The 25,029-nt window shown below is 48.2% G+C and overlaps 1 protein-coding gene across 2 annotated transcripts; it reads left to right on the top strand.

Annotated features, from left to right (window-relative positions):
* Window positions 1-464: 464 nt before the first annotated feature.
* ST6GALNAC4 (ST6 N-acetylgalactosaminide alpha-2,6-sialyltransferase 4) lies at window positions 465-6,270 on the top strand. Of its 2 annotated transcripts, none has more exons than XM_042478842.1 (6): window positions 465-1,251; window positions 1,881-1,939; window positions 2,955-3,140; window positions 3,637-4,049; window positions 4,870-4,977; window positions 5,405-6,270. In XM_042478842.1, exons 2-6 carry the CDS (start codon window positions 1,928-1,930, stop codon window positions 5,592-5,594), a joined length of 909 nt encoding a protein of 302 aa, XP_042334776.1. In that variant the 5' UTR covers window positions 465-1,251; window positions 1,881-1,927; the 3' UTR covers window positions 5,595-6,270. The 2 variants fall into 2 exon arrangements, with proteins under 2 accessions (XP_042334776.1, XP_042334777.1); XM_042478843.1 differs by lacking the exon at window positions 465-1,251 and adding an exon at window positions 1,697-1,788.
* Window positions 6,271-25,029: the final 18,759 nt, after the last annotated feature.

Genomic DNA, 25,029 nt, shown 5'->3' with positions numbered 1-25,029 from the left:
TGCAACCCTGGCTGCATCTACGCTGCAGAATGAATGCAGTTTGACACAGCTTTCGCTGCCATGGCCCCATGCCATGCAATCCTGGGATTTGTACTTTGGTGATGGCAAAACCCCTCTGAAGAAACTTGCCAAGAAAAATTAAAAACATGATAGTTTCACTTTAGGGTCTCCATTAGAGTTGAAGGCACAAAACAAGAAGATTGTTTAGCCATCTCTGTCAGAGAGATCTAGTGCCACAACAAAAAAAACTCCACATCTCAGAATTGCAGGGCAGGGAGGAAAGCAGTGTCAGCCTGCATTGTTTCTGCATTATTTCTTGCATTATTTTTGCAGCCCTAGTCCCACCACTACACCACCCTGGCGCTAACCCTCCCTGAGTCCCAATCTTTGAGTCCTCCAGATGTTTTGGGACTTCATTTCCCACAATTCCTCTTGCTTGCCCAAGGCTTCTGGGAGATGAAGTCCCAAGCCCTGGGAGGACCCAAAAATTGAGGCATCCCTGCTTCAAGCTCTCCCTGGATTCTAACCCCCACCATTCATCTTCTCTTTTCGAGGTAGCTGGGCTTTGCAGCCACCCAAAACCCTGCAAAGCTGCATGATGCTCTCTACCGCGGCTTTCCAGATGTTTTCGCCTAAAACTCCCATAGTCCCTTCCTACCAAGGTCTGGCCGGGGCATCTGGGAGGTACAAGGCCTAGAGATCTCAGGGAATCTGGCCTCAAAAGTCCCCCTCTGCTAGGCTTGGGAGCCTGGAAACCTGCAAAGAGGAGGCTGGCGCTTTCTGTGCGCTTGGAGACATTTGTCGCTCAGCCAGAGGCTCCACCTTCAAAGGTTCCCCAAAGGAGAAAGCAAGCTATTCCTATCCTAAAATCCCCCCTAAAGGCGAAAGCAACCGATTCCCCCCCCCTTCCCCTCCAAAGGGGTCAGCCTAGCCCCCAGGATCTTTCCTCAAAAGAGACCCACTTCTTCAGGGGGGACCCTGACTGTGCGCCTTTGGGCATCTCCAACCGCGCGCCCTAGGCGCACCAAGGTGGCTTTCCAAAGAGAGCTTTTTTGGGGGAAAGGAAGACTTCCCTCGCCTTCTTGATTTCGGATTGGAAGAGGAGAAAGCCCTGGCTGTCCAGGGAAAGGAGGAAAAGAAAATCCAGCATCCAGAAGAGGAAGAAGCAGTTGTTTCTAAACTGGCACTGTGCGCCTTGGTGCGCTTTTGGAGAGCCAAGGGACTCCAGGATGTTGGAGGCCATTGAAGCTGGTAAGTGACTCTTTGCCCTGGCTTGCCACCTTAGGCACCTTTAGGGTCCCTTTGGGTCTTCTTCTTGTGTGCCTTCCAGTCGTTTCCGACTCATGGCCACCCTAAAGGGAACCTATCCTAGGGTTTTCTTGGCAAGGTTGTGTTCAGAGGAGATTGGCCCTTTTCTTCCCCTGAGGCTGAGAGAGTGTAACGTGTCCAACATCACCAAAGCTGGGAATTGAACCCTGAACTCCAGAGTCATAGTCCCACCCTCAAACCACTATGCCACGTTGGCTCTCAGTTTGACAATATCTTGTAGCCACAGACAGTTCTAGCCTCTCTGAGGAAGAAACCCGTGGCAGATAGATGACTGAGAAGACCTTAGAATGACCCCAAGAAAGAGAAAAAAATGCTTCTGAGGAAGTAGACTGAAGTCTAGGAAAGGTCTTGCTGCCAACTTCATTCTTTCAGTGTGTCTCAGGGGGGGCTACAAGATTTCTCTACAGACTGATTCTGCAGACTAACATGGCTAAATCTGCAATTTACTAACCTGAGAAAGTGAGACACACACACCCCCTCCCATTTTTCCCTCGCCTACTCTCCATTGGCTTGAATTATATCCCCTTTGCCTGTGTTGTTTTTCTTTGCAGGGTGTTGCTCCCCAAGGCAAATAGATGGCTGAGAAGACCTTAAAAGAATGCAGGTGCTAGTAAGTATGCCATGTTGTTGTTGTGTGCCTTCAGTGCCTTTCTGACTTATGGTGACCCTAAGGCAAACCTATCCTAGGAGTTTCTTAGCATGTTTCATCAAAGAGAGTTTGCCATTGCCATCTTCTGCGGCTGAGAGTGTGCTAAGATAACCCAGTGGCTTACATGGCCGAGCCGGGATTCAAAACCAGCTCCAGCTGCAGCTTGTAGGGCTGTTGTTGCAACCTGTAACTGCTCCTTTCTCCCCATAAACTTGAAGTCTTGAAAGCTTCTTTGCTCACTTGTAACTGCAGCAGGACCTAAGCCAATTATGCTGTCTGCAACAAGCCTTTTAAAATCACACCGCTGCTTCATATCCACTTAGACCTCACAGGTGTTAGCAAGTGGCAAGTGTCATTTTGGGGGGGTAAATGGATCTTCATTGCTCAACAGGTTGACACACTGTTCCCTTGTTTTTGTATAATGCTAAACAAGGGTGCAGTGCAAAGGTGGGCAAAATCTGTTGGTTCAGAAGCCAAGTTTCTACCCAGGGAAACATTCAGCAGCTACATGGACAATGCATAATAATAATGAAGAAGACAAAGCCAGAAGTGGTTAGAAAGTTTGTTATTGTTGTGTGTCTTCAAGTTGTTCCTGACTTATGATGACCTCTGTGGCCATATCACACGATTTTCTTGGCAAGTTTCTTTAGAGAGGGTTTGCCATGGCCATCCTCTGAGGCTGAGAGACTGTGGCTAGCCCAAGGTCACCCATCAGGATTCGAATGCTGCTTTCCAGAGTCCAATGCTCAAACCACCACACCACCCTGGCTTTCCCAGAAGATTCATAGTTTCTATATTTAAAGAAGGGGAGTTAGCGTTAAAGGCTACAGGGCGAATTGCTACTCTTCCACATTGGCAATTCACCTTTTTTGCCCAAAGGAAAAATGTAAAAAGAGTGGAAGATTGTCTGTAGGAATCTGGGGAGGCTTTGCGGGGAGCGCACACAAACGGGAAAGCATGCTGCTCTCTCTTTCAGCCTCGCCTCTTCTTCATCCTGGTTGTGCTCTCTGCCATCTCCCTCCTTTACATCTTGTTCTGCCCCCGCTCCTGTGTGCTGTTGTGTTGGCTCAGCTGCCAACATCTGGAAGAACAGGAGAGGCACTTGCCAGTGGCGTCCGCAGCTGCCCAATTTGAGGGTTTCATCAGCGTACCAGAGGGGAAGGTAAGTCAACTGGGGAAGGAAGGCAGCAACGGTGGGAACGCTGGCCACTTCAAGCGTGCCCCATAGACACAGGAGTCCGAATCCTTAGATGACCTGAATGGACCAGACTGGTGGTCCTTGGGGTATCTGGTGAGGGTGACTGGCTTTTTTCCCTAGGGGCCAGAATCATATTTGTGCGGCAACATCGGTGTCATTCATTTCTGGATGCTCTCAGGGGACTGAGAGCCACTGGCTGCAGGCAAAATGGTCTAAGGACCATCACTTTTATGTAGCATTTGGTTAAAGTATTTCAGGCTGTGCTTTGGAGGTGGCATTTTGCAGTGATTTCTCTGGCCTCTGAGTGAGTGAGAAGAGCACAAGGCATAGCTCCATCATGCCTTAGGCAAATGGCTAGTGAGAGCCCCTCAAGTGCCATTGCTATGGTCTTTGAGGGAGAGAAGAGCATCCAGGCACAGTTCCATCATGCTACTATCTTGTTTTTTCTTGCTCATTTTAGCCGTTGGCCCGTACGCCATGTCGCCACTGTGCCGTGGTGTCCAGCTCGGGGCAGATGTTGGGTTCCCATTCAGGAAAGGAGATTGATGAGAAGGAGTGTGTCCTGCGCATGAACCAGGCCCCTACGCAGGGCTACGAGGAGGATGTGGGCGGCCGGAGCACCATCCGGGTGGTCTCCCACACCAGCATCCCTCTCCTCCTGCGGAACCAGTCCTACTTCTTCAAGCAGTCGCGGGACACCGTCTACGTCATCTGGGGGCCCACCAGGCTGATGAGCAGGGAGAAGATTGGCTTGGTCTACAGGACCCTCCTGAAGGTGAAGGAGATGTACCCAAGCATCCATCTCTACACGCTGACCGAGAAGATGATGGCCCACTGTGATGAACTCTTCCAGCTGGAAACCGGGAAGAACAGGTGAGGCATGGGGTTGGATTCGATGGCCCTTAAGGTCTCTTCCAACTATATGATTCTATGAATTACAACCACTGTCATTCAGGAGGGTGGACTAGATGTTCTTCTCCTTCTCAAGTAGAGTATTCAAAGTCCCTCATCAGACTCCATAGCATAGAGCCAGGACAGTTAAAGCGGTATCAAACTGCTACGATGGTGTAGATTCATTTCTATAGACGAAAAGGACTGAAGAGGGCACAACCTAGTGCTTCTTCTGGGCAGATGAACTCCTCTCTGAATAAGTAAATGTGCTGTCACTATTTGAACTTTTGTTTAATTTTGGCTCAGTTTTTGCATAATATTTTAGCTGTACTTTATATTTCTTGTAAGCAACCTAGGGCCTCAATGAATCTGATGCCAGGGAGGTTGACCATAGAATTGCACTGAAGGACCTAGAAATGCCTAGAGAGAACACTTCTTTAGGCATTTGTAGGTCCTCCAGCGCTGGACAACCTGGAAATGCCTAGAAAAGTATATTCATATTTTTTCCGCTTTTGCAGGTATCCTGCCCCACTAACCCCCATGAAAGCCAACTATAAATGCAACAACATTTCCCCTCCATCACAAAAAGTCCATTGCATCATAAATACATCCATGGAGATGCCAGGGATTGAACCTGGGACCTCTTGCATGCAAGAGACTCAGACTTTTCCATTGAACTAGGGTCTTTATGGTCACCAAGGCTGAAGGAGATGTACATCCAAGGTCTCATCTCTGAAATGAGAATATAGCTTTTATCCTCAAGTGGTCCGGCTGCATTTTAACTCCTCTCTCAAATTGGCAGGATGAAGTCCGGCTCCTTCCTCAGCACCGGATGGTTCACCATGGTTTTGGCCATGGAGTTGTGCGAACAGATCTTCGTCTTTGGCATGGTCAGCGAAAATTACTGCAGGTACAGCTGAGACGGAAGTTGGGAAATGTTTCCTGGATAGGAAACCAGATGCAGATCTTAGAAAAGTTACTTTGGGGGAGCATGGCTCCCTAAATTTGGTATCACGGAGTGGAGGATTCTGGGTGTTGTCTCTAAGAAATACCTTCTCCAAACTCTAAAAAATAAGCAGTGGCCCCTTGGTATCCGCTGAAGTTTGGTTCCAGGAGATGATAACAAAATCTGTTTAAACGGTTGCATGTTTTAACGAATGTGTTTTAATTGATGTTGTGCGTTGATGATTTGCTGATGATCCTCAATCCTGCTGAAAGTGGTACCCTCTTCTGCACTAAAGGTACAGGAGCCCTCTCCAGTTTTCAGGTTGGCAGCCTTAAAAAAAAGTAGGATATCAGTCTGTACCTCCTTTGAAAAGACTAATTTTCTTTGGCAGGAACCAAAGCCAACCTGCTGTGCCTTACCACTATTTTGAGAAGGGCCGGCTGGACGAATGCAAGATGTACCTGGCGCACGAACGAGCCCCGCGAGGCGGGCACCGTTTCATCACTGAAAAGGCAGTCTTTTCTCGCTGGGCAAAGAAAAGGAACATTGTTTTCACTCATCCTTCGTGGCCAGACGGGTAAGGTACCACTCGGCACCTGTGGGACGCTTTGCCACTTGAAAAGTCTAACCTTGCACAGGTAGACGGCTGCCTTGCTTGGAAATACCTCAGGCCCAGATCGGCAAAATGTGGATGCAGGAATAACTCTTCTGGGCACCTTGGAAAAGCATCTCTCTGAACTGGACCTTCTTGGTCCGTAGGTCAATCTATCCGGACTCTAAAAGGTCGAGACAATAAATCCAAGGAGAAAATAGCATTATTTATTTCCCACGACGACAGAACCTGTCCTGACCAGGGCTGGATCATCAAATAGTCCTAACTTTAAAGACTTTAAAGACTGTGACTGTTTCAACACAAGAACTGGTGCAGTCTATAAGTTTCCCCTTCCTAAAATGTTATTTTCCCCCCAGTTCTCAGGCTTCAGCGACAATGCTGGTGCCGAATTACAAAATGTTATTAAAATGCGAGTCATGTGTGTATTTTCAGTGGTAGTGCCAAAGAAATGGGTATTGAATGGGACACTGTGGCATCCTTGGTGTGTAGGGAAAAGATCAGATCAGTTTGAGAATTGTCACAGTGGAGTGAACCAGGGCATGGCTGTGAGGTTTTGCACAAACCGTGTAACTTGAGTGGGTCTCTTTGTTCTTCATATCATTGCTGTTTTGGTCTCAAATATGACCTTCAGAACTAGAGGAGGAAGATGCTTGAGTGTGAATGTGGTGCGGTTTTAGCGTTCGACTAGGACTCTGGAGTCCAGGGTTCAAATCCATCCGTAAGCCAGCCTCACCCTCCCAGGTTTGCAGTCTAGAAATAGAAATGTTGAATTAAATCTTTGGTGTGGTGTGGCTATGTAAACCTGCTGGGTAACCTTGTGCCAGTCACACTCTCTCAGCCTCAGAGGATGACCATGGCCAAGCCTTTCTGGAGAGGGAGAAACCCTATGATAGTTTCACCATAAGTCAGAAATGACTTGAAGTCAAGCGACAACAACAACGAGAATTCAGAAATAAGAGGAAGAAGACGCCTTTGTGGGTGTGTTTGGTTGTGTGGTTTTACACAAGCAGTCGAAAGAGGACTGTGACACATCTGGGTCTGAAATGGCGTATTTACAAACTGTGCCTCTTCCTGATAACGTTACCTTCACAGTTTAAAAAACCTCCTGCCGAGAGACAAGGAACGCTGTCTTTCCCCAACCGTTCTCCTTCCGCTGCGTTCAGAAGCGTGTCGTGATATCTATGGGGATATAGACGTGAAAGGTGAGTTAACAATATTTAATTGTAATAACCTTTTCCAAAGTCATCTACGTTTTTGGTTTGGGCTCGCGTGAGGTTGTTGTCCATTGGGCGCATTTGCACGGTGCAAAAGGTCAGGACAGATTGAAGTCGGTGCAATTCACTCTGAAAAGCAGTGGAAAGTTTTACACCAGAACAACACAAAGATTGCAAATGACAGCAGTCTTGGAGGCATATAAAATACACAGCCCTACTTGTGTGGGTCAGTCAAGGACCGCAACATGCGCTCCCAAGTAAATCCGGCCCTTGCCAACTTTCAAAGGATCCTTTGTCCTCCTTCGCTGCCCCCCAAAAGCTCCCAAACAAAGAGGGAATTGTCCCCATCGTCCCCTCCTGCAGAAATCTGGGAGGAAAACGTAGAGTCAGCAGATGCCAAGCCCTTGGCCTTGCATTCTTTTCATCAGAAATAGGAGTTTGTATGTGTTTGTGCCTGAAAACATTTCAAACTTCTCTCTCATCGTGGCAGTATACATATGCTGACAGACTCCAACTCCCATCAGCCTGCATTAAAAAGGGCTTTCTGAGAGCAATGGTGGCTGGGGGATGCTGAGAGTTGTAGTCCAAAAAGCCACTTCCCCAGCTCTGTGAGTGCAACTCTGCTGGAAACAAAGGGCATTGCTCTTATTAGAAACCCCCCAAAGTGTGCAGGCTTCCAGATTCTCCAGAAGTCTTTGTCGTGCGGATGGAGCGGTTGGTCTTGCGGTTGCTATTTCAAGCTTTGGGAAGGAAGCCGCTGCGCAAAACCTTTCCAAATGTCACTTGGAGGAAGCGGCCAGCCTCCTGTTCTAGGAATGCGGCCGACCGTTTAAAAATAGCCTTTCCACTTGATAAAAGCGACCAGGGCTCCCGTTGCCTCCTGTCTTGCTATGTCTGGCTTTGCTTGCAGGGCTGCATCTCCATGCTAAAAGAGCCTCTACAAGGCAACTGCCTGGGAGAATGGGAATCCCTGAGTCCTTCTCATACCCACCTTCCATTGGTAGTTTTCATTCACTTCTCTGAGGAAGAAGCAGACTCAGAAGGAGGAAGGGGTCCCCAGAGACCAGGAAGTCTAACTAAGGCATGTCCAAAGAAAGTGCCAGTCTGAGCCAATATTAGTCCGTTGTATTTAATGGGAATTGAGCATCCATGGATTTTGGTCTCCATTGGGAGTCCTGGAGCCAAACCCCAGCGGATACCAAGGGCCCACTGTATCTCACAGAACTACACATCCCAGGATTCCATAGTGTTTGGCCATGGCAGCTAAAGAGGCTCAAAGTGGCATTATTTCTGCTGTGCTGTGCAGCTCCTTCCAGCTCTATAGGACCTATAGGCCTAAGTCCCATGCTGACTTCCAGCCGTTTGAATTTGCAATGCGGAGCCCTGTGAAGAGAGAGTAACCCTAATCGCAGCAGAGACAGATGTCCTTCCCTTGCGTTGGCTGAGGAAATCCCAGGCGACACAAAGGCACTCTGTCCATGCTCAGAGGGGAAGGTCCATACTGTCCTGTGAAGAGATTGAGTCATAACAATATGAAAGACAGCTATTAAACACAGACATGGCTGAGGAGAACAGATTCTGTACATGAGCCAAGGACTGTTGGAAACTAAAGGCACTCTGTCCATGCTCAGAGAAGGGGCAGAAGCCTAATTGTGTTCCTTTCGAGGGGGCTTGTTTTACAACGAACACCCCGCCTTCCCCTCTCCCGGGGTCTCCATTATGCCCCTTCTCCTCTTCCTTCCTCCGCTCCATGGAGGTCTTCTTCTCGTCCTTTCCTATCTTGAGGTAAAGCAAACAAAATGGACCCCGAACTTCCCGCCTTTTTTCCTCCGTTTGGAGACCTCTCAGGGAAGGGCGGGGCGCAGGCCGACGGAGAGGGAGGCGCCAAGCCCAGCCACGCCCCCTGTCAGACACACACCCCGCCCACCTCCCGGCCCCGCCTCCTCGCAATGTCGGCCAGGTGCTGCGATGGCGCGCGCAAGTGCCCCTCCGGCGTCCCTGGAGGGCTGGGCTGGGCTGGGCGAGGGCGCCGAGGGAGGCTCCCCATTGGCTGGCCGCGGGGGGCGAGTGGAGGCCGCCTATAAATGCGGTGGGCGTTGGCGGGAGCAAGAAGACGCTGAGGTTTGCTGTCGTAGTTGCTGCCGCCACTGTTATTGCTGCTGCCGTTCCTGCTGCCACCGCCGCTGCCGCTCTCTCTCTCTCTCTCTCTCTCCCCCCTCGCCGCCCGTCGGGGCTGTAGGTCTGTATGTCCCCAGAGGAGGGCTGTCTGTGGCTATGGGCTTATCTCTATAGCCACAAAGCCAGGCAAAGCTGCCTGTGTCCCTATGAGGCATAGCTCTATGTCACTCTGTGTGCTCCTGAGGGGAAGAAGGCCAGGGCGACCCTGCAGGACTGGCCTCAGGCTCCTCTCTGCCGGCTGCAGTTCCCGGCCCCCCACGTGGGGCGCCCCATGTCTATTGGGGGAGGATGGGCCCTGCAGTCCTTCCTCGCTCCAGGGCCTGGCTGCTGGGCACTTGGCTGCACCCCATCTCAGGGACATAGGGAGGCCCTGGCAGACAAGGAGGGAAAGCTGCCCCTATGAACCCTTTCCCAGCCAGTCACACTCTCTCAGCCCCAGCCTCAGACATGTGCTACTGCCATGTATTCCTATCCTCCCTCCCTCCCTCCCACAGCGGACTCAAGGAGGCAGACAAGGGCCCCAAACACACTCCAGAAACGGTCCTGCCTTGGCCCAGGGCTAGGGAATAAGCCTGGGAACTGTAGTCCAATGTGGCCCCAGAGCGCTCTCTGACAGAGAGGAAGGCTCACGGATAACAACATACATATGGCAGAATAGAAAGAGGCTCCAGGCCCAGTTTTTTGGGGAAGGGACAGGATATAGGTGTATAGGAAGCCATATGTATATATATAAATTATATGATAGTCCATAGTCCTGTCCCTTCCCCAAAACTGGGACTCAGAGCCTCTTAAAAAAGCAACAACGGTACAATTAAAAACATGGAAACGTACTTCTTCGTTAACACAGAGAGTTAAAACGGATTGCATGCAAAGGTTCTCATATGGGCTGCATCCAGAGGGAGGAATAACCCATTTGTGGCACCCTTTTAACTCTTGTTTTGGCTCAAGGCAATGGCATTCTGGGAGTTGGAGGCCCCACAACATACTCCAGCTCCCAGAATGCCATAGCCTTGAGCTGGGAGCTGAAAAACGGGTGCCAAACCAGTTATTTCTCCAGTCTGGATGCAGCCTTGATATGTTTTGTTATGTAGTGGGGGTCCTGTGAAGGCCCCTTTGGTGAGTGTTGGGGGTCCCTCTCTCTCACTGAACCCCTGTCCCTTGTTCTCTCCCAGGTAACATACAGGTTCTGTGGGTGCGGCCGCTGCTCCTGGGGAGGAGGAGGAGAACGGAAGGGAACGCCACTTCGGTTCTTTCCAGAAATCCAAAAGACTTCCTCTCCAAGTAGAAGAAGGTAGGAGTATGGTGGTGGTTCCAATGTCCTCTACCCCTTTTTGTCAGAGGTAGAGGGAGCATAAGAAGAGTTAGTGGCCCCTGGCTGGAGTGGGGATGGAAAGAGGCTCCATTCTCTGTCTCAAAGGCTCTCCAGGTTGGTTGGCTTGAGTCCTAAGAGCCCAGACTCCCTGGGGGCCCCTAAAGGACCTAGAAAGTTCTGCCCTGGACGGGTACAACATCGGCATATTTGCCTATGGCCAGACGGCAGTGGCAAGACCTACACCATGGAGGGGCCATACAGAGAGCCGGAGATGGTGGGCATGATCCCGCGGGTGCGGCACATATTCCAGACCGCCCGGAGATTCTTCCGGCCATAGATTGAGGAGCCCCTAAGAGGACTGGGGCCAGGCAGCGGCCTGGGCAACTCATTCTTCCTCTCACTGAAGGTGGAGGGAACTGAGATGGGGTCTCAGGAAGGCCCCTCCTCAGCTCCCCAGACTGCTTCCTCTCCTCTGGGCCAGTGGATCTAGGGGAAAGAGAGGGGGCCTCTTTGCTTTCCGTTCCTCAGAGAAAGAGGGCTGGGAGGGCTACGTAGGCAGGCCAGAGGAGCTTGCCTCTTCTGCCTGGCCCTGAGGAGTCCTCTCCCTCGGCAGCCTCTGACCTTTGTCCCAGAGTGGCCGTTGGCTTCCCCTTCTCCTCCCCTTGGCTGGGGTACTCCAGCTTGGGCCTGAAGCCCCGGGACCTGCACGTGGGCCCCTAACCAGCTCCGGGGTCTGCCTTCTCTCTTTGGCAGCTGGATATTCTCAGTTGGATGTAAAAAGAGGAGAAGAAGGCCCAATGCAAGGCCGCGGGGGAGAGCCTGCACCGTTTAGAAATGGAGCGTCGGCACCTTCACAACCTTGCACCATCTCAAGGTGGACCTGGCGGAGGGGGTGGCAGTGGGGGTCCTCTGAAGGGCCCTTTGGTGAGTGTGGGGGGTCCTCTCTCTCGCCTGAACCCTTGTCCCTTGTTCTCTCCCAGGAAATATACAGGTATTCTAGGGTGAGGCCGCTGCTGCCTGGGAGGAGGAGGCCCAGAAGGGGATGAGCAACCTCCAGTTCTCTCGGAAGACAGGGAGAGCTCGTCCTTCCTCTCCAAGGCAGAAGAGGTAGGAATATGGTTGGGTCCCAGTGTCCTCTGCCCCTTTTGTCAGAGGGTTAGAGGAGCAGCAAAAGAATCCAGTGGCCTGTCTGGAGTGGGATGGGGAAGAGGCTCCATTCTCTGTCTCGAAGGCTCTCCAGGTTGGTTGGCTTCAGCCCCAGAGCCAGACTCCCTGGGGGCCCTAAAGGACCCTAGAAAGTTCTGCAGGTGGAGAAGCAGAGTTTGGCCCTCTCATGAGAAGGAGATAAGACCAATACTCAGCAAAGAGGAGGAAGAGGAGGAGGAGAGGAGGGGGTGGATAGATTCAGGCAGAGAGACCATGGATGGGCCTGGTTCTGTAAGAGCGTGAGAGCGTGGTCTCCATTCATCAAGGCATCATTCCAGGCATTCCAGCAACAGGAAGTTGATGTGTTCGGGCACCAACCTTTTGAGAGTAAACCTGGTTTCTTGGGCAAAACATCAGAAAGAGCAGGGGAAATGTCCCTAATGTCGCAAGAATGAAGAGCAGTTCAACATTTTCTGTAGATTCTTAAAGCCAAAACGTAACAATAGGCCATGCAAAATGAGATCATTTTGGAGAAAGTTTTCAGGTAAGCCTAGGCCCAAAGACCCCCTGAAAGCTTTCTCCAAAACGCATCCAGGCACAATTGGTTTTCTTTTCACCAACCTCAACTTTTTAAATTGCAATGGGGGCCCTTGGTGTGTCCACTGGGGTTGGTTTCCATGGATACCAAAATCCATAGGATGCTTAAGTCCCTTATGTACAATAGATTGTTGTTGTTATACTTGCAGTGGGCGTATGCGCGGGGGTTTGGCTCCAGGAATCCCTCCGTGGATACCGGAATCCATGGATGCTCACATCCTATGGCGACAAGGGGACGTTGTATACAAGGGACATCAAAATCATGCCCCATAGATAAAATGGCAAAATCTTAGTTAGCCTTCTGATATGTTGTAAGAAACATTTTCAAGCTATGGATGGTTGGATCCTGGATGCCAAATCTGTAGATACAGATGGTCCAACTTTGGTGCCCGAGCTTATAGACCTGTCTTTGTTTACTGTATCGGAAGTATCTGGGGAAGCAGCCTTACCTGTTTGCCTCCTTTTCCCTCATTTGCCTCCAAGTGCATTCAGTAAGGGATAATTGAAAGCAACGAATAGGCAGCAATATTTCCCCCTCCTTCAGCCTCATTGCTGCAACTGGCGCTGAAAGGCTGCCTCCTCCACCCTCGCTCGCGCCTGCAGAGGTTGCTAAAAGACACCCTCCAGAGGAAAAGGAGGGGCTGGGCAGAGGGTCAGAAGACCTTGGAGAAGGAGCGTCTTTGTCGGATGGAAGCCTTGTTGGCTGAGGCCTCCCTCCGTCTGTCTTTTACCACCCGAATTTCAGCCCATTCAAAGAAGAGAAGCTCCACTTCCATAGAAACAGCCCTTCAAGTGAAAGTCCAGTTACACAGGGGGAGTAGATGAGAGGGGATGGAGGGCAGTGGCTGTCAGGTGGCCAGTCTTCAAGGGGCCGCAGGGTTGGGTTAGCTCTGCCGGGTGGGGGATCGGAGGGGGCGTCTCCTCTGAAACCAGGGCCAGGTGGTGTCTCCCCGCGCCCACTTCCACGGCTGCCTCTGCCCACATTCCCACATTGCCGCAAGCGCAAGGAAAACACCACCCATGAGTTCAGCTTCGACCGGGTCTTGCCCCCTCCACCTCCCAGGCCGAAGTCTTTGAGGAGATTGCCTGCTGGTGCAGGCAGGGGCCGGGGGCTGCCATCGCAGCTGGGGGACTAGGCTGGACGGCTGGCCTGATGGAGGTCTCCTCCTTCTCTTTTCTCCGCCACGTCCCTGCCCTGGAGGGTACAACGTCCTGTATGTTGCCTCAGTCAGATGGGAGCGGCAAAACCTAAAACCATGGAGGGGCCAGACGAGGGCTGGAGACAGTGGGGCATGATCCCGCAGGCCGTGCACCATATCTTCCAGACCGTCCAGGAGATGGGAGGTCGCAGGATCAAGGTGAGGCTTGGGGGAGAAAAGGGAGGCCCCTTAGCGCACACAACCGTAACTGTTGAAATGAAGGTCGGCTGGGCAAAGCCTCTTCATCTGTTGTAAGCTGGGCCAGGCACGAGGCCTCCACTCTCTTGGCCTCCATTGGCTTCTTCAAGGCAGCTTCTGCAGGGAGCTGCAGGCATCCCTCCGTCTCTGTCCGTGTCTCCTGCCAGTCTGGTCCTTGGCAGACAGTGGGCAGAGTCTTCCCTTTGGAAGCAGCAGATGGGGCAGCACAGCGGGGAATGGAGAGGAAGGGGCTCAGACACATGCACACATGTGCCTTGGCAGGCATCCTCACTCTTCCTCTCAGAAAGCAGACGACGGGAAAGCGGCCTGTTTTTTAACTAAACTGTGCCTGTGAGATTGCTCTGACGGGTGCAGACAGACAGAGAAGGAGGCTCTTAGGAGGTTCTCTTGAACTGCCCTGTTCTCCCAGGAGTTCATGAAACAATGTCTTCTTGTGTTGCCACAGTGGTGACTTTCATAAAGTGTTCATCATCCACAGGCCTTGGCACAATGTTAACAGTGCCCGGACCATCCTGCTCGAATCACTACCTTCTATTTCCCACCAGCAGCCTCAGGAAACCCCTCTTTCAGACACCTGAACATTTCTAACAAGAAGGGAAGTGTGTGGGGGCTCATTTTCACAGACCCATGCCCCTCCACCCCGACCCCTGACTTTGGGCACAAACACATGGAAAGGGCTGTTCGTGCTCAAAGCAGGCCCCACATCAATGGGTTGGGTGGGTGGTAGAAGTGCCATGCCCAGTGTGCCCCTGCCTGACACTTTGTCGTGCATTGTGGGGAGTTCCTGGGGGCCAGACTGGATTTGAGTGAGGGGCCACCTTGGCCCTCTCTGGCCCACATGCCCCTTGCAGAGTTTGCCCAGTCCCCTTCCAAAGCCATGCAGCTTGGCAGCTGCTCTTCTGCAGAACCTGGTGCCAGGAAGTGCTGCCCATGGCAATGTGGGGAGACGTCCGTTTCCTCTAGAACCCATGATAAGAGGGGGGCAGCTGTGACTGCCCCTCCAGGTGGGCTCCCCGTTCCCCCTTGCCGCATCCCCATCCATCGTGCCCTCATGCTCCTCTGCCTCCTTCCAGGAGGCCCACATCCCCTTCCGAAACAGCAAGCTGACTTGCCCCCTCCAGACCTCATGGGAGGCAGCTCTGTTTAAATAAAGTTGTGATAAGATGGTAGTGTGCTGTCCTTGCTGCTGGTGGCTCTCTTGGGGCCTCCTTGGGTGACAAACTTTTATGACTCCCTCTAATTCCCTCCACTTGCCAGAAACATAGGTGGCTATCAACTGGGGAGGGAGAGGGGCAAAAGGGGAGACCTCCGCTACCCAGAGGGATCCTCTCTCTTTCCCCCCCCCCCAAAAACGTGGGACAGAGCTGCCCCAGGGAGGAAGGGGGCAGGGAGGGGTCCCAGTCTGGGTTCCAACCTTGCTGTCTTTGGGGTGGTTCTGCCTGCAGCTGCCTCGGCCTCTCTTGGCTCTGCAGGTGAATGGATGCATCATCAGAAAGGCACAAAAAGAGGGACTCCTTTTTTAAAAATTATTATGTAGATACTTTTTTATTGTTTAATTTTATAGTTGGGAGGGAGGGTTGGGTTTTGTGGGGCTTGTTTGTTTTTATTGCTAATATTGTATTTTCCTATTACCATCCCCGCCCTCAATTGGAAGAGGCGGATATAAATATGTATTATTATAAACACTGCTTTAAAAATGCTGTTTTTAACGTTTAAATAAAGTTTGTAAGATGTCTTGTCCTTGCTGCGGTGGCTCTCTTGGGTCTCCTGGGTGACAAAACATCAAGGCTGATCCAGACTGGAGGAAATAACCTGGTTGGCACGTTTTTTTAGCATCCCAGCCAAGCTATGGCATTCTGGGAGCTGGAGTATGTGTGTGGGGCCTCCAACTCCCAGAATGCCAAGCCTGAGCCAGAAACAAGAGTTAAAAGGGTGGCCAAACTGGGTTACTCCTCCCGTCGGATGCCAGCCATATGAGAACTTTGGCATGCAATCCGTTTTAACTCTGTGTTAACGAAGTACGTTTCCATGTTTTTTAATTGTACTGTTGTTGCTTTTTTAAAGAGGCTCTGAGTCCCAGTTTTGGGAAGGGACAGGACATATGGATATAGATATATATATGAATACATAAAGGCTTCTATACACCTATATCCTTCCCTCCCCAAAACTGGGCCTCGGAGCCTCTCTATGTGTTCTGTTTTATCCGGTGAGCCTTCCTCTCTGTCAGAGAGCGCTCTGGGGCCACATTGGACTACAGTGTCCAGGCTTATTCCCTACCCTGGGCCAAGGCAGGACCGTTTCTGGAGTGTGTTTGGGGCCCTGTCTGCCTCCTTGAGTCCCGCTGTTGGGAGGGAGAGGCGGATAGTAACACTGGCAGTAACATGTCTGAGGCTGGGGCTGAGAGAGTGTGCTGGCTGGAAAGGTGTTCATAGGGGCAGCTATTCCCTCTCTGCTTCTCTGCCAGGGCCTCCCTATGTCCCTGACGATGGGGCTGCAGCCCAAGTGCCCAGCAGCCAGGCCCTGGAGCGAGGGAAGGACTGCAGGGCCATCCTCCCCCACATAGACTGGGGCGCCCCACGAGGCCAGGCCGGGAACTGCAGCCGGCAGAGAGGAGCCTGAGGCCAGTCCTGGAGGCTGCCATCCTGGGAGGAGGCTGGGGAGCCGGGCTTCCGGGGCCAGGGTTGTCCGGTGGGTCGCCCTGGTCTTCTCCTCCTTCCTCTCAGGAGCAGACATAGCACCATAGGGACACACACAGGGTTGCCTGACCCTGCGTCTGTATTATAGAAGCCCCAGTTTTCCCCTCCAAGACGAGGAGAGGGGAGAGAGAGCGACACTTCACCGCTTCTTCTCCAGCAGTCTTCCCCCTGGCTTCAGCCAACCCCGCCCTCCGCATTTAAAGCCGGCCTCCTGTCGTCCCACGCGCGCAGCCAGCCAATGGGGAGCCTCCCTCGGCGCCTTCGCCCCGCCCCAGCGCCTGACAGAGGCCGGTGGCACGCTCGCGCCTGCGTAGTAGGACCCTTCCGAGGAGGAGGCGGGGAAGGGGCTGGCTTTATCCGCCTCGCCTCAGTGCAGGGCATGACGGGAAATTGAGTCTTCTGAGACGCTGGGCCTTTCTCTGTCAGATAGAGCTCTGGCGGCACCATAAACCACAACTCCCAGCATTCCCTCGCACTGCGGCGGGGCAGTTAAAGGGGCCTCAGACTGGAGGGTTTCTGCGTTAGAAATAATGATAATAATAATTATTATTATTATTATTAAACTGGATTATTTATGCATTAGAAATTATTATTATTATTAAACGATTTTTTATGCATTGGAAATTATAATTATTATTATAAAACTGGATTATTTATGCATTGGAAACAATATTATTAATAATAATAATAGTCAGCAAACTGGATTATTTCTGCATTATTATTATTATTTATTGTTATTATTAAACTGGATTATTTATGCACTGGAAACAATATTAATAACAATAATAATAATAGTCAACAAACTGGATTATTTCTGCATAATAATAATTATTATTATTAAACTAGGTTATTTATGCATTGGAAATAATAATTATTATTATTAGTACTGTATTATTAAATTGGATTATTTATGCATTGGAAGTTATTATTATTATTATTATTATTATTATTATTATTATTATTATTGCTGCTGCTGCTGCTGCTTTTAAGCAGTGCCAAGATGTCTACATTAACCCAAAAGGAGGAATGCCATGCTGGGAGAGCAAGTGAAAACAGTCCCGATAAGAAAAGGGAGGATGGTACCCACCAGGGTTTTGAAAACGTATGGGTTTTTGCAACCCATGGATGGGAAGGGAGTGCATCTGTTTAATTGTATGTCTCCAATCAATGTATGGTTTGCAAGTTCTTTGTCTCAATGCCTATAGAAAGGTATCTCACCTCCGTTCGGGGCTTGAGCCTTTGGAGAAGTATTCCTCTGAATGGACCGCTGAACTGTCATCCACTTCTGGTCTTTCTGGATCGTCTTTCCTGAGATATCCATCTGCAATAATGTGTCTCTGAGGATGCCGCAAGATGCTACTGTATTCCATTTCTCTTAAGCTAAGATTTCCCTCCAATTAACACAGAAGAAATAAACCACATTCCACATGGCAGTGCTTTATGTGTCATTAATGCATGGATAACTGACAAGCTTTTCCCATTGATACTTGTTCAAAGTGAACTCTAATCTTGAAGAGCATATTCAAGTTCTGCAAGTAGACCATCCTTCTTTTCAATGCCCCTAATTTGAGCAAGTAACATGGTTCAAAGGGAAGGATGGATGGGAACCCACAGCAGGCATATGTTTTTCACTTGGAAAGAGCCCTGTTAAGAGAGAGTAAAGAAGAAGAAGATGATGATGATGATGATATAAATATAGTATTAAGGGAGATTTTGAATAATAATAATAATTTTCAAAAGCACATATATTAACATGGAGGACACACTCTGTACAAAGTGGAGCATCATGAGCAAAGGAGTGGGAAAAGGCACTCTGTCCATGCTCAGAGGGGAAAGGTCCTTGGATTTTGGAGAGCTCTAGTGCCACAACAAACTGCAAAACCCAAGACTTTGAAAGATGTGCTCTGCAGAGCCTTCACTCTCTTTATCAGTGATTTGTTTGGCTGCATCCGCACCGCAAAAATAACCCAGTTCAATGCCGCTTTAATTGCCACAGCTCCATACTTTGGTATTCAAAGAATTGTAATTCGGTGAGGCCTTTAGCCTTCCCTGTGAGATTGCTCTGGTGCCACAACAAACTGCAAAGCCGAAGACTGCTTAGCATTGAGCCATGGCGGTTGAAGCGGTGTCAAACTGGATTATATCTGGGGAGTTGATCAGACGCAAGTTTTTGGACCCTCAATTCCGTTGAGGATGCGCAGCGAATGATGCGAATTCACGTTATAATGCAATATTTTATCACATTGGTTGCTTTTCTGTCATTCTCCCGAAGCATGGTGTGAGCGTTATAACTGTGAAAACACAGCGATTTGTGTGATGCGAAACCATGCAAAGCGGATCTGTTTACTACAAAAGCGCTTCCTTTTCTGTCGAACATTTCGCATCAAAATCTTTGCGCATGCCCTTTGGAGGTTTTGGTCACATCGTGACCTTTGTGCTTCCAGGTGGAGCGAGAGGGTCCCTCCCATCTCTAGGATCCTATTTAATTTCCTTCAGGGCAGAAGAAGGGGCTGGACTGGATGGCCCTTGGGGGTCCCTTGCATAGATTAGATGTACCTAGAGGTACAGACCCCCCATATATACATATACATACATACATATATAAACACACACACACATATATACATATACACACACACACATACACACACACACACACATATATATACATATATATATAAACACACATATATACATATTCATATACATATATATAAACACATATATATACATATGCATATATACATACACACGCACACACACACCTCTTTATAAATACAGGCAGGCAAGACAGATATACATATATATATATATATACACATATATGTCAGATATACATACAAATATACATATCTCTGCATATTCACAGTATCCACAGTAACTGATAACACACACATGTCTTTATATTAACATCAAGGCAAAACACACACACACACATATATATGTATGCATATATATATATATATATGCACGTTTGCATTTGTGCAAAGACACACATATATCTCTGCACATTCATATTCACACAGAACACACACACACACACACACACATATATATATATATATATACACACACACACACACACAAACACTCACAAATACAACGGAGGGACCTCCCCCCCGGGGTTGCCCTGAAACAGGAAGGTCACCGGAAGGGAATGGGGTGAAAAAGCAGCACAGCATCATGGGAACTTTGCAACCAGTGACGTTTGCTTTGAAGTAGCAAAACTGCAATCCACACCAAACCAAATCGCAACGCATTCGAAAGGATAACGGAAGGCAAATGCCTGACTTCCCTTTTTTTCCGTAGTACCCAAAATGGGGAGGAATGACACGAATACTATGGAAGCGATGCGCAACGGGCTCCCATAGAAATGAATGATGCCTGAAAGAACATCGCGTTATCACGTCATTGCGTATTGTTGGCGGCGCAAACATGATGCTTTGGACCAGTAAAATTGCCAAAACCTCGCGTCTGATAAACTCCTCGGTGTGTGGATGCACTTTTTGACTGTGGGACCCAGATAGTGTAATGTCTCCTTCTAGTAAGGCACTTTTGGTAAAATGCCTCCTCTGCGGTCAGCCTTCGAGCGGAATTTGGTCTGCCTTTTTTAAGGAGTATTTGTTCCTCTTTTAGTACTTGGCTTTTTAACTAGTTTGGTTTACATTGCATTCTCTTTCTTTATCTCCAGAATCCGCTAAAATAGTGCAAATACCTTGCAAACCCTTGTGAGATGTTTGCACTATTAGAAAATACATAAAAAATAATGCGACGTCGAAGGCTTTCGTGGCTGGCATCCATAGATTTTTGTGGGTTTTTCGGGCGATATGGCCATGTTCTAGAAGAGTTTATTCATGACGTTTCACCAGCATCTGTGGCTGGCATCTTCAGAGAAATGCTAGCGAAACGTCAGGAACAAGCTCTTCTAGAATCTAGATCATGGTCACATCGCCCCAAAAACCCACAAAAATCAAAATTGGGCTTCCTTTGCCTGAGAATCGTTGGACAGAAAGGTGCCAAGATCTCAATAAACACCAACGCATGATTTAATCAAACATTTCTATTTCTAGGCTGCCAACTGACTTATGGGCAGATCCTTATAATCCAGTCTTGGCCCGGAGCCACTCTGGCTGAGGATTCTGGGATGTGCAACCTCCTCCAAGTTTTTTCTGCATGGCATTTTAATTAAAAAAGGCTTTTATACAAAAAATGTAATTTTGTTGGCACAGTCTCCTTTCTATCTGATGCATGAGCATCATTCAGGAGCTGGTTTTCCAGATGGTTGCCTCCCTGAAATGTTTGGTCACAGCTGAAATCTGATCAGAGCGCAGGAGGAGGAGGAGGAAGAGGGCCTTTCCTATTTGGAGGGTGAATGGATTTGGGAAACCAAAGGGCATTTAGGACCCAGAAGCTGAGCAACCAAACCCCATCCGCTTTGCCTGGATCACACTGAGGTTTTTCCACAGCTCCTTCTGGTGGGAGATGTGCATAGTCCATCAGAGCATCACAGAGTTCCCAGGCATCCAAGACATCAAGAGGAAGGATTTGGAGTCAATTTGCAAAGCCACTGTCCCCATCATCCTCGCCTGGGCATCATCTGGCCTTAGGGTTGTGGTTGTTGTTGGTGGCACATCAAGGCAGTGGGCATCCATAGGGCTGGCAATGCCGGCACATCCCCACATGCCACATTGATCTCCTCTGGGGTGGCTCCTAGGTTTGCTCCCATCGCTTGGTCTCCATTGCCTGTCAAGTGGGTGAGTCCCTAACCAAACAAGCCTTTTGTGGGGGGAAAGATTCTGTTTTTAGAAGATGTTATATATGCATATTTTAAGAGGCAGGGTGGGCCTCTTCGGAAAGGATCCAGGCATCCAAAGCATTATGGTTATGCATTTGGGGACAATTTGTATGTGTGTGTGTGTATGTGTATGGGTGTCTAGTTGTGGCTCCTAATCCACAGATTCATTATCCACAGATTAAGGAACACCATTTGACTATCTATTGCATTTAATGGGACTTGAGCATCCCTGGATTTTGGTGTCCACTTGGGATCCTGGAACCAAACTCCAGCGGATACCAAGTGCCTACTATATAGATAGATAGATAGATAGATAGATAGATAGATAGATAGATAGATAGATAGATAGATAGATGAATCTGTCTGTCTGTCTGTCTGTCTATCTAATCTATCTTCCTGTCTATCTATATGTCTATCGAGGTAGAATTCATAGCAACTGCCGTGCTAGTCTGTAGAATCAGGACATAGAGAGATCTTGTAGCATCTATTATTAAATTATCTAGCATCTATTATTATATTAAAGTCTTTTTATTCTTATTTTCTTCTCCTTCAGCAGCTCTCTTGAGAGTTGGGCTGAGCAGATTCGCACTCAGTCCCCTGATTCAGCAGCGATGATGTGATAAGAAGTTTGCGAGGATATAAACTGGATCATGGAAGGGTGGTCCTGCAGCCGAGACTGGCACCGTCTCATGGCACCCCACGAAGGAGAAGACCCCCCAAACCATGCGCCTGGCTTTGCTTGCGTGAGACATCCCATCTTGGTAAGGAGGGCCAGAGAAGGGGGCCGCCTTTTCTTATAACATTTCCCTGTACCTTTTATGCCGAGAGTGGAGCTGGGTCTTTTGGGTCACTCCCCGCTGAATTTGGAGAGAGGGGCTTGAAGTGTTTGGGGTCAGTGGCTTGGTCTTGAGTGGGCAAGAGCCATTAGCCTCACAAAAGACCTGCAGATAGAGATGAACACTTTGCTAGGATTGTATTATTTTTTTACATCAACACGGCAGCTTGCATTTTTGGACTGTCCTCCTTTTCCTCCTCGCACTGGAAAAATAAGTGCCTGCATGTCAGCATTTACCATGATGCCATTGCTTTCCACTTTTACAAAAGGAAGGAAGGAAGAGGGAGAGATTGAGAGAGAAAATAACCTTATAGTTTTCCAAAAGCTATCCAGAATCCCATTAAACTGCTCCTTAAAAAGTTGGTAAACCTTTTGGGAATCTCCAGATCACAGGTGAGAACTGTCTGGTTCCTGGACTGCAGGTCCCAGCATTCCTCACCATTGTGAGTCGCCTTCTTTGGAGGTCTCTTGGGAGTGCTTTGTTTGAGCGTTCCTGCATGGCAGAATGGGGTTGGGTTGGATGACCCTTGGGGGTCTCTTCCAAACTTTCTATGGCTCTATGACTGGCTATGCTGGCCAAGGCAGCTGGGATTTCTAGTCCAACCACATCTGGAGATTTGCATGATTCCCATCCCTGCTCCAGGATGTTCCACTTGACCATCAGATTAGATGCAAGGCTAGTGGTGCAGCATCATGGGAGTTGGAATCCAAGACAAATCCAGAGGGGCAAACTTTCCTTGCTGATGTTCCTGGTTGCATTTGTGGATCATGGTTTATACAAATGGCCAGTTACTGGTTGCATACTGTCCCACTTTTTTGGTGACTTTTAAAAAGTCCCAGTTTCTCTCTCTTCCTCTCACTTTCCTCTTTGACTTATTCCCATTGCTGCAAGAGTAATTTCCACTCCTTTAACTCAAAGGGGAAAGAAAGGGGCAGAATCTCATCCTTCCCAATAGATTCAAGCAGAAGCAAACTTCTGCTTCCTCTCCTAGATTGCATCTGAGTTTCTCATTCGGTCAAAATTTGGCCGCTTTGATCGCATTCTGATGGTGCTTGGGCATGTGTCCTGGTTTCTATCTGTGAAATGTTGGGGCGTCTGTGGTTGGGGATGATGGACCGAAGGTTGGGTTCACTCTTCTGCCCTTTGTCGTCTTGATTTTCATTTCATTGAATTGCTTTATTAAGGAAGTGGGCAACAATTGCAATGTATTATTGCTTTCCATTACGGCACTGTCCAGTTTGCAAACACTAGAAAGAGGGGATGTAAGGCAATATAAACAGCAATATAAACAGATAGGGAAGCAAAGGAAGAGGACTTTGATCCGGTTTCTCCTCTTTTAAAAAAAATATTGTTAATTACCTGACTTTATAATGCACCATTGTAATGCATCTACTCAAGGCAGGACCTGCGGTGGATTGAGACCTGAGCATTTGCAGCCAATGCAAAATTTTGCATTTCGGTGAAAGGGGCTGAATTCGATATAAGCTTTTGCATTTGGGTGGAAGTGGCTCAATTCAGTTTTAAATTCTGCATTTGGATAGAAGGGGCTGAATTCAATATAAGCTTTTGCATTTGGGTGGAAGCGGCTGAATTCCATATAAAACTTTGTATTCGGGTGGAAGGGGCTGAATTCAACATAAAATTTGTCTTTTGGGTGAAAAGGGCTGGATTCACTCCTTGCCCTGCTTTCTTTGCAATCTCGATGCAGGCCAGAAAAAAGGACCTCTTCCTAGAGTTAATAGGAAAAAATCTGCCTTTGGGGGATAATGTATTACGGTCCTGCATTCCAGCCGCGCTTGGTTTTCCATTTCTCTCCCCCATTAATCCCAAGAATGTGTTGTTTGCAGTTGCTGGCCTCTTTCCAACCTCCATTAGAGATTTTTTCCAATTGCTTTGAGCCGAGTGCAATGTAGGGAAAAAAATCACTAATTGGGGCTTTTAAAAGAAAAAAAGCTTTTAAATATCTGTGACGTTTGTTGTGTGCCTTCAAGTCATTTCAGACTTATCCCAGGGTTTCTTGGTAGAATTTGTTCAGAGGAGGCTGAGAGAGTGTGACTTGCATAGGGCCAGGATTCGAACCCTGGTCTCACACTGGCCCAGTCCTTTTTAAAATCCTTTTAATTAATTTTTTTTTAATTATCTTATGTATTATGTTTTTAACTTTTGTATGTTAACTTTATACAGTATTTTGTTTTAAATACTGTAGATGGTTTTAATTGAGATGTTTTTTTATCTTGTCCTGGAAGAAAGGTGGCATAGAAATGAAATAAAGAAAGAAACACAACACATTGGCTCGCTTTGGCACCAGCTCCAAACTTATGGGGTCGCTGTAAGTTGGGCGATTCTGGGATTTGTAGTTTTGTTAAACCACCAACACACTTTGGCAGAGAAGGCTAAAGCCTTTGCAAAACTACAGATGCAAAACTGGATTATTTCTGCAGTGTGTTTTGCATCAAAGTGGTGTCAAACTGCATTATTTCAACAGTGTAGATGCAGCAAAATTAGAACAAGAAAGTGGAAAAGTTTGCTTTTTAAAAAATATTTGTTTAAATGCAAGGGGGGGGAAGGTTTTTCTTTTTAATTCACTTGTTTTGATGGCAAAATTTGCAGATACTAAGAAACATTGCAAACAATTCTTCATAGTTTTGCACAATGCAGTTATTTCTTTATTTCATTTGTAAACATCCAGAAGGCAAATATATATTCAGTTTGACTGAGGTTTGCACAAAAATTTGCTAAAATAAAATATAATTCCCTCTTTTCCCCCTTTTTTTGCAGGAATGACTGCTGGGCAAATTTAAAGGCCTCTCTGGCCTCGTCTGCACTGTAGAAATAATCCAGTTTGACATCGCTTTAACTGCCACGGCTCAGTGCTATGGAATCCTGGGATTTGTAGTTTTGTGAGACGTTTTGTGAGGCAGCTCCTGTGCCGCGACGAACTACAAACCCCCAGGATTCCATTCCATTGAGTTAAAGCGGTTTCAAAGTGGATTATTTCTGCAGTGTAGACAAGGCCTCTTTGTTTATAAGTTCTGGGAAAAGAGTGGGATATAATTCTAAATCTCTATCTGTGCCATATTTGGGCCAATTAGTAGTAATTTTCCTTTCTTTAAAACTGATATTATATAATGAAGTGGATAAAAATAAACATTTTAATTTTAAAAGGTGATTTGTTGTTGCTGCTGTTGTTGTTCTTTCTCAATGAAAAAAA

Source organism: Sceloporus undulatus, chromosome 7, assembly GCF_019175285.1.
Source record: "Sceloporus undulatus isolate JIND9_A2432 ecotype Alabama chromosome 7, SceUnd_v1.1, whole genome shotgun sequence".
NCBI lineage: Eukaryota > Metazoa > Chordata > Lepidosauria > Squamata > Phrynosomatidae > Sceloporus > Sceloporus undulatus.
This window is presented reverse-complemented; position numbering and strand designations above follow the sequence as displayed.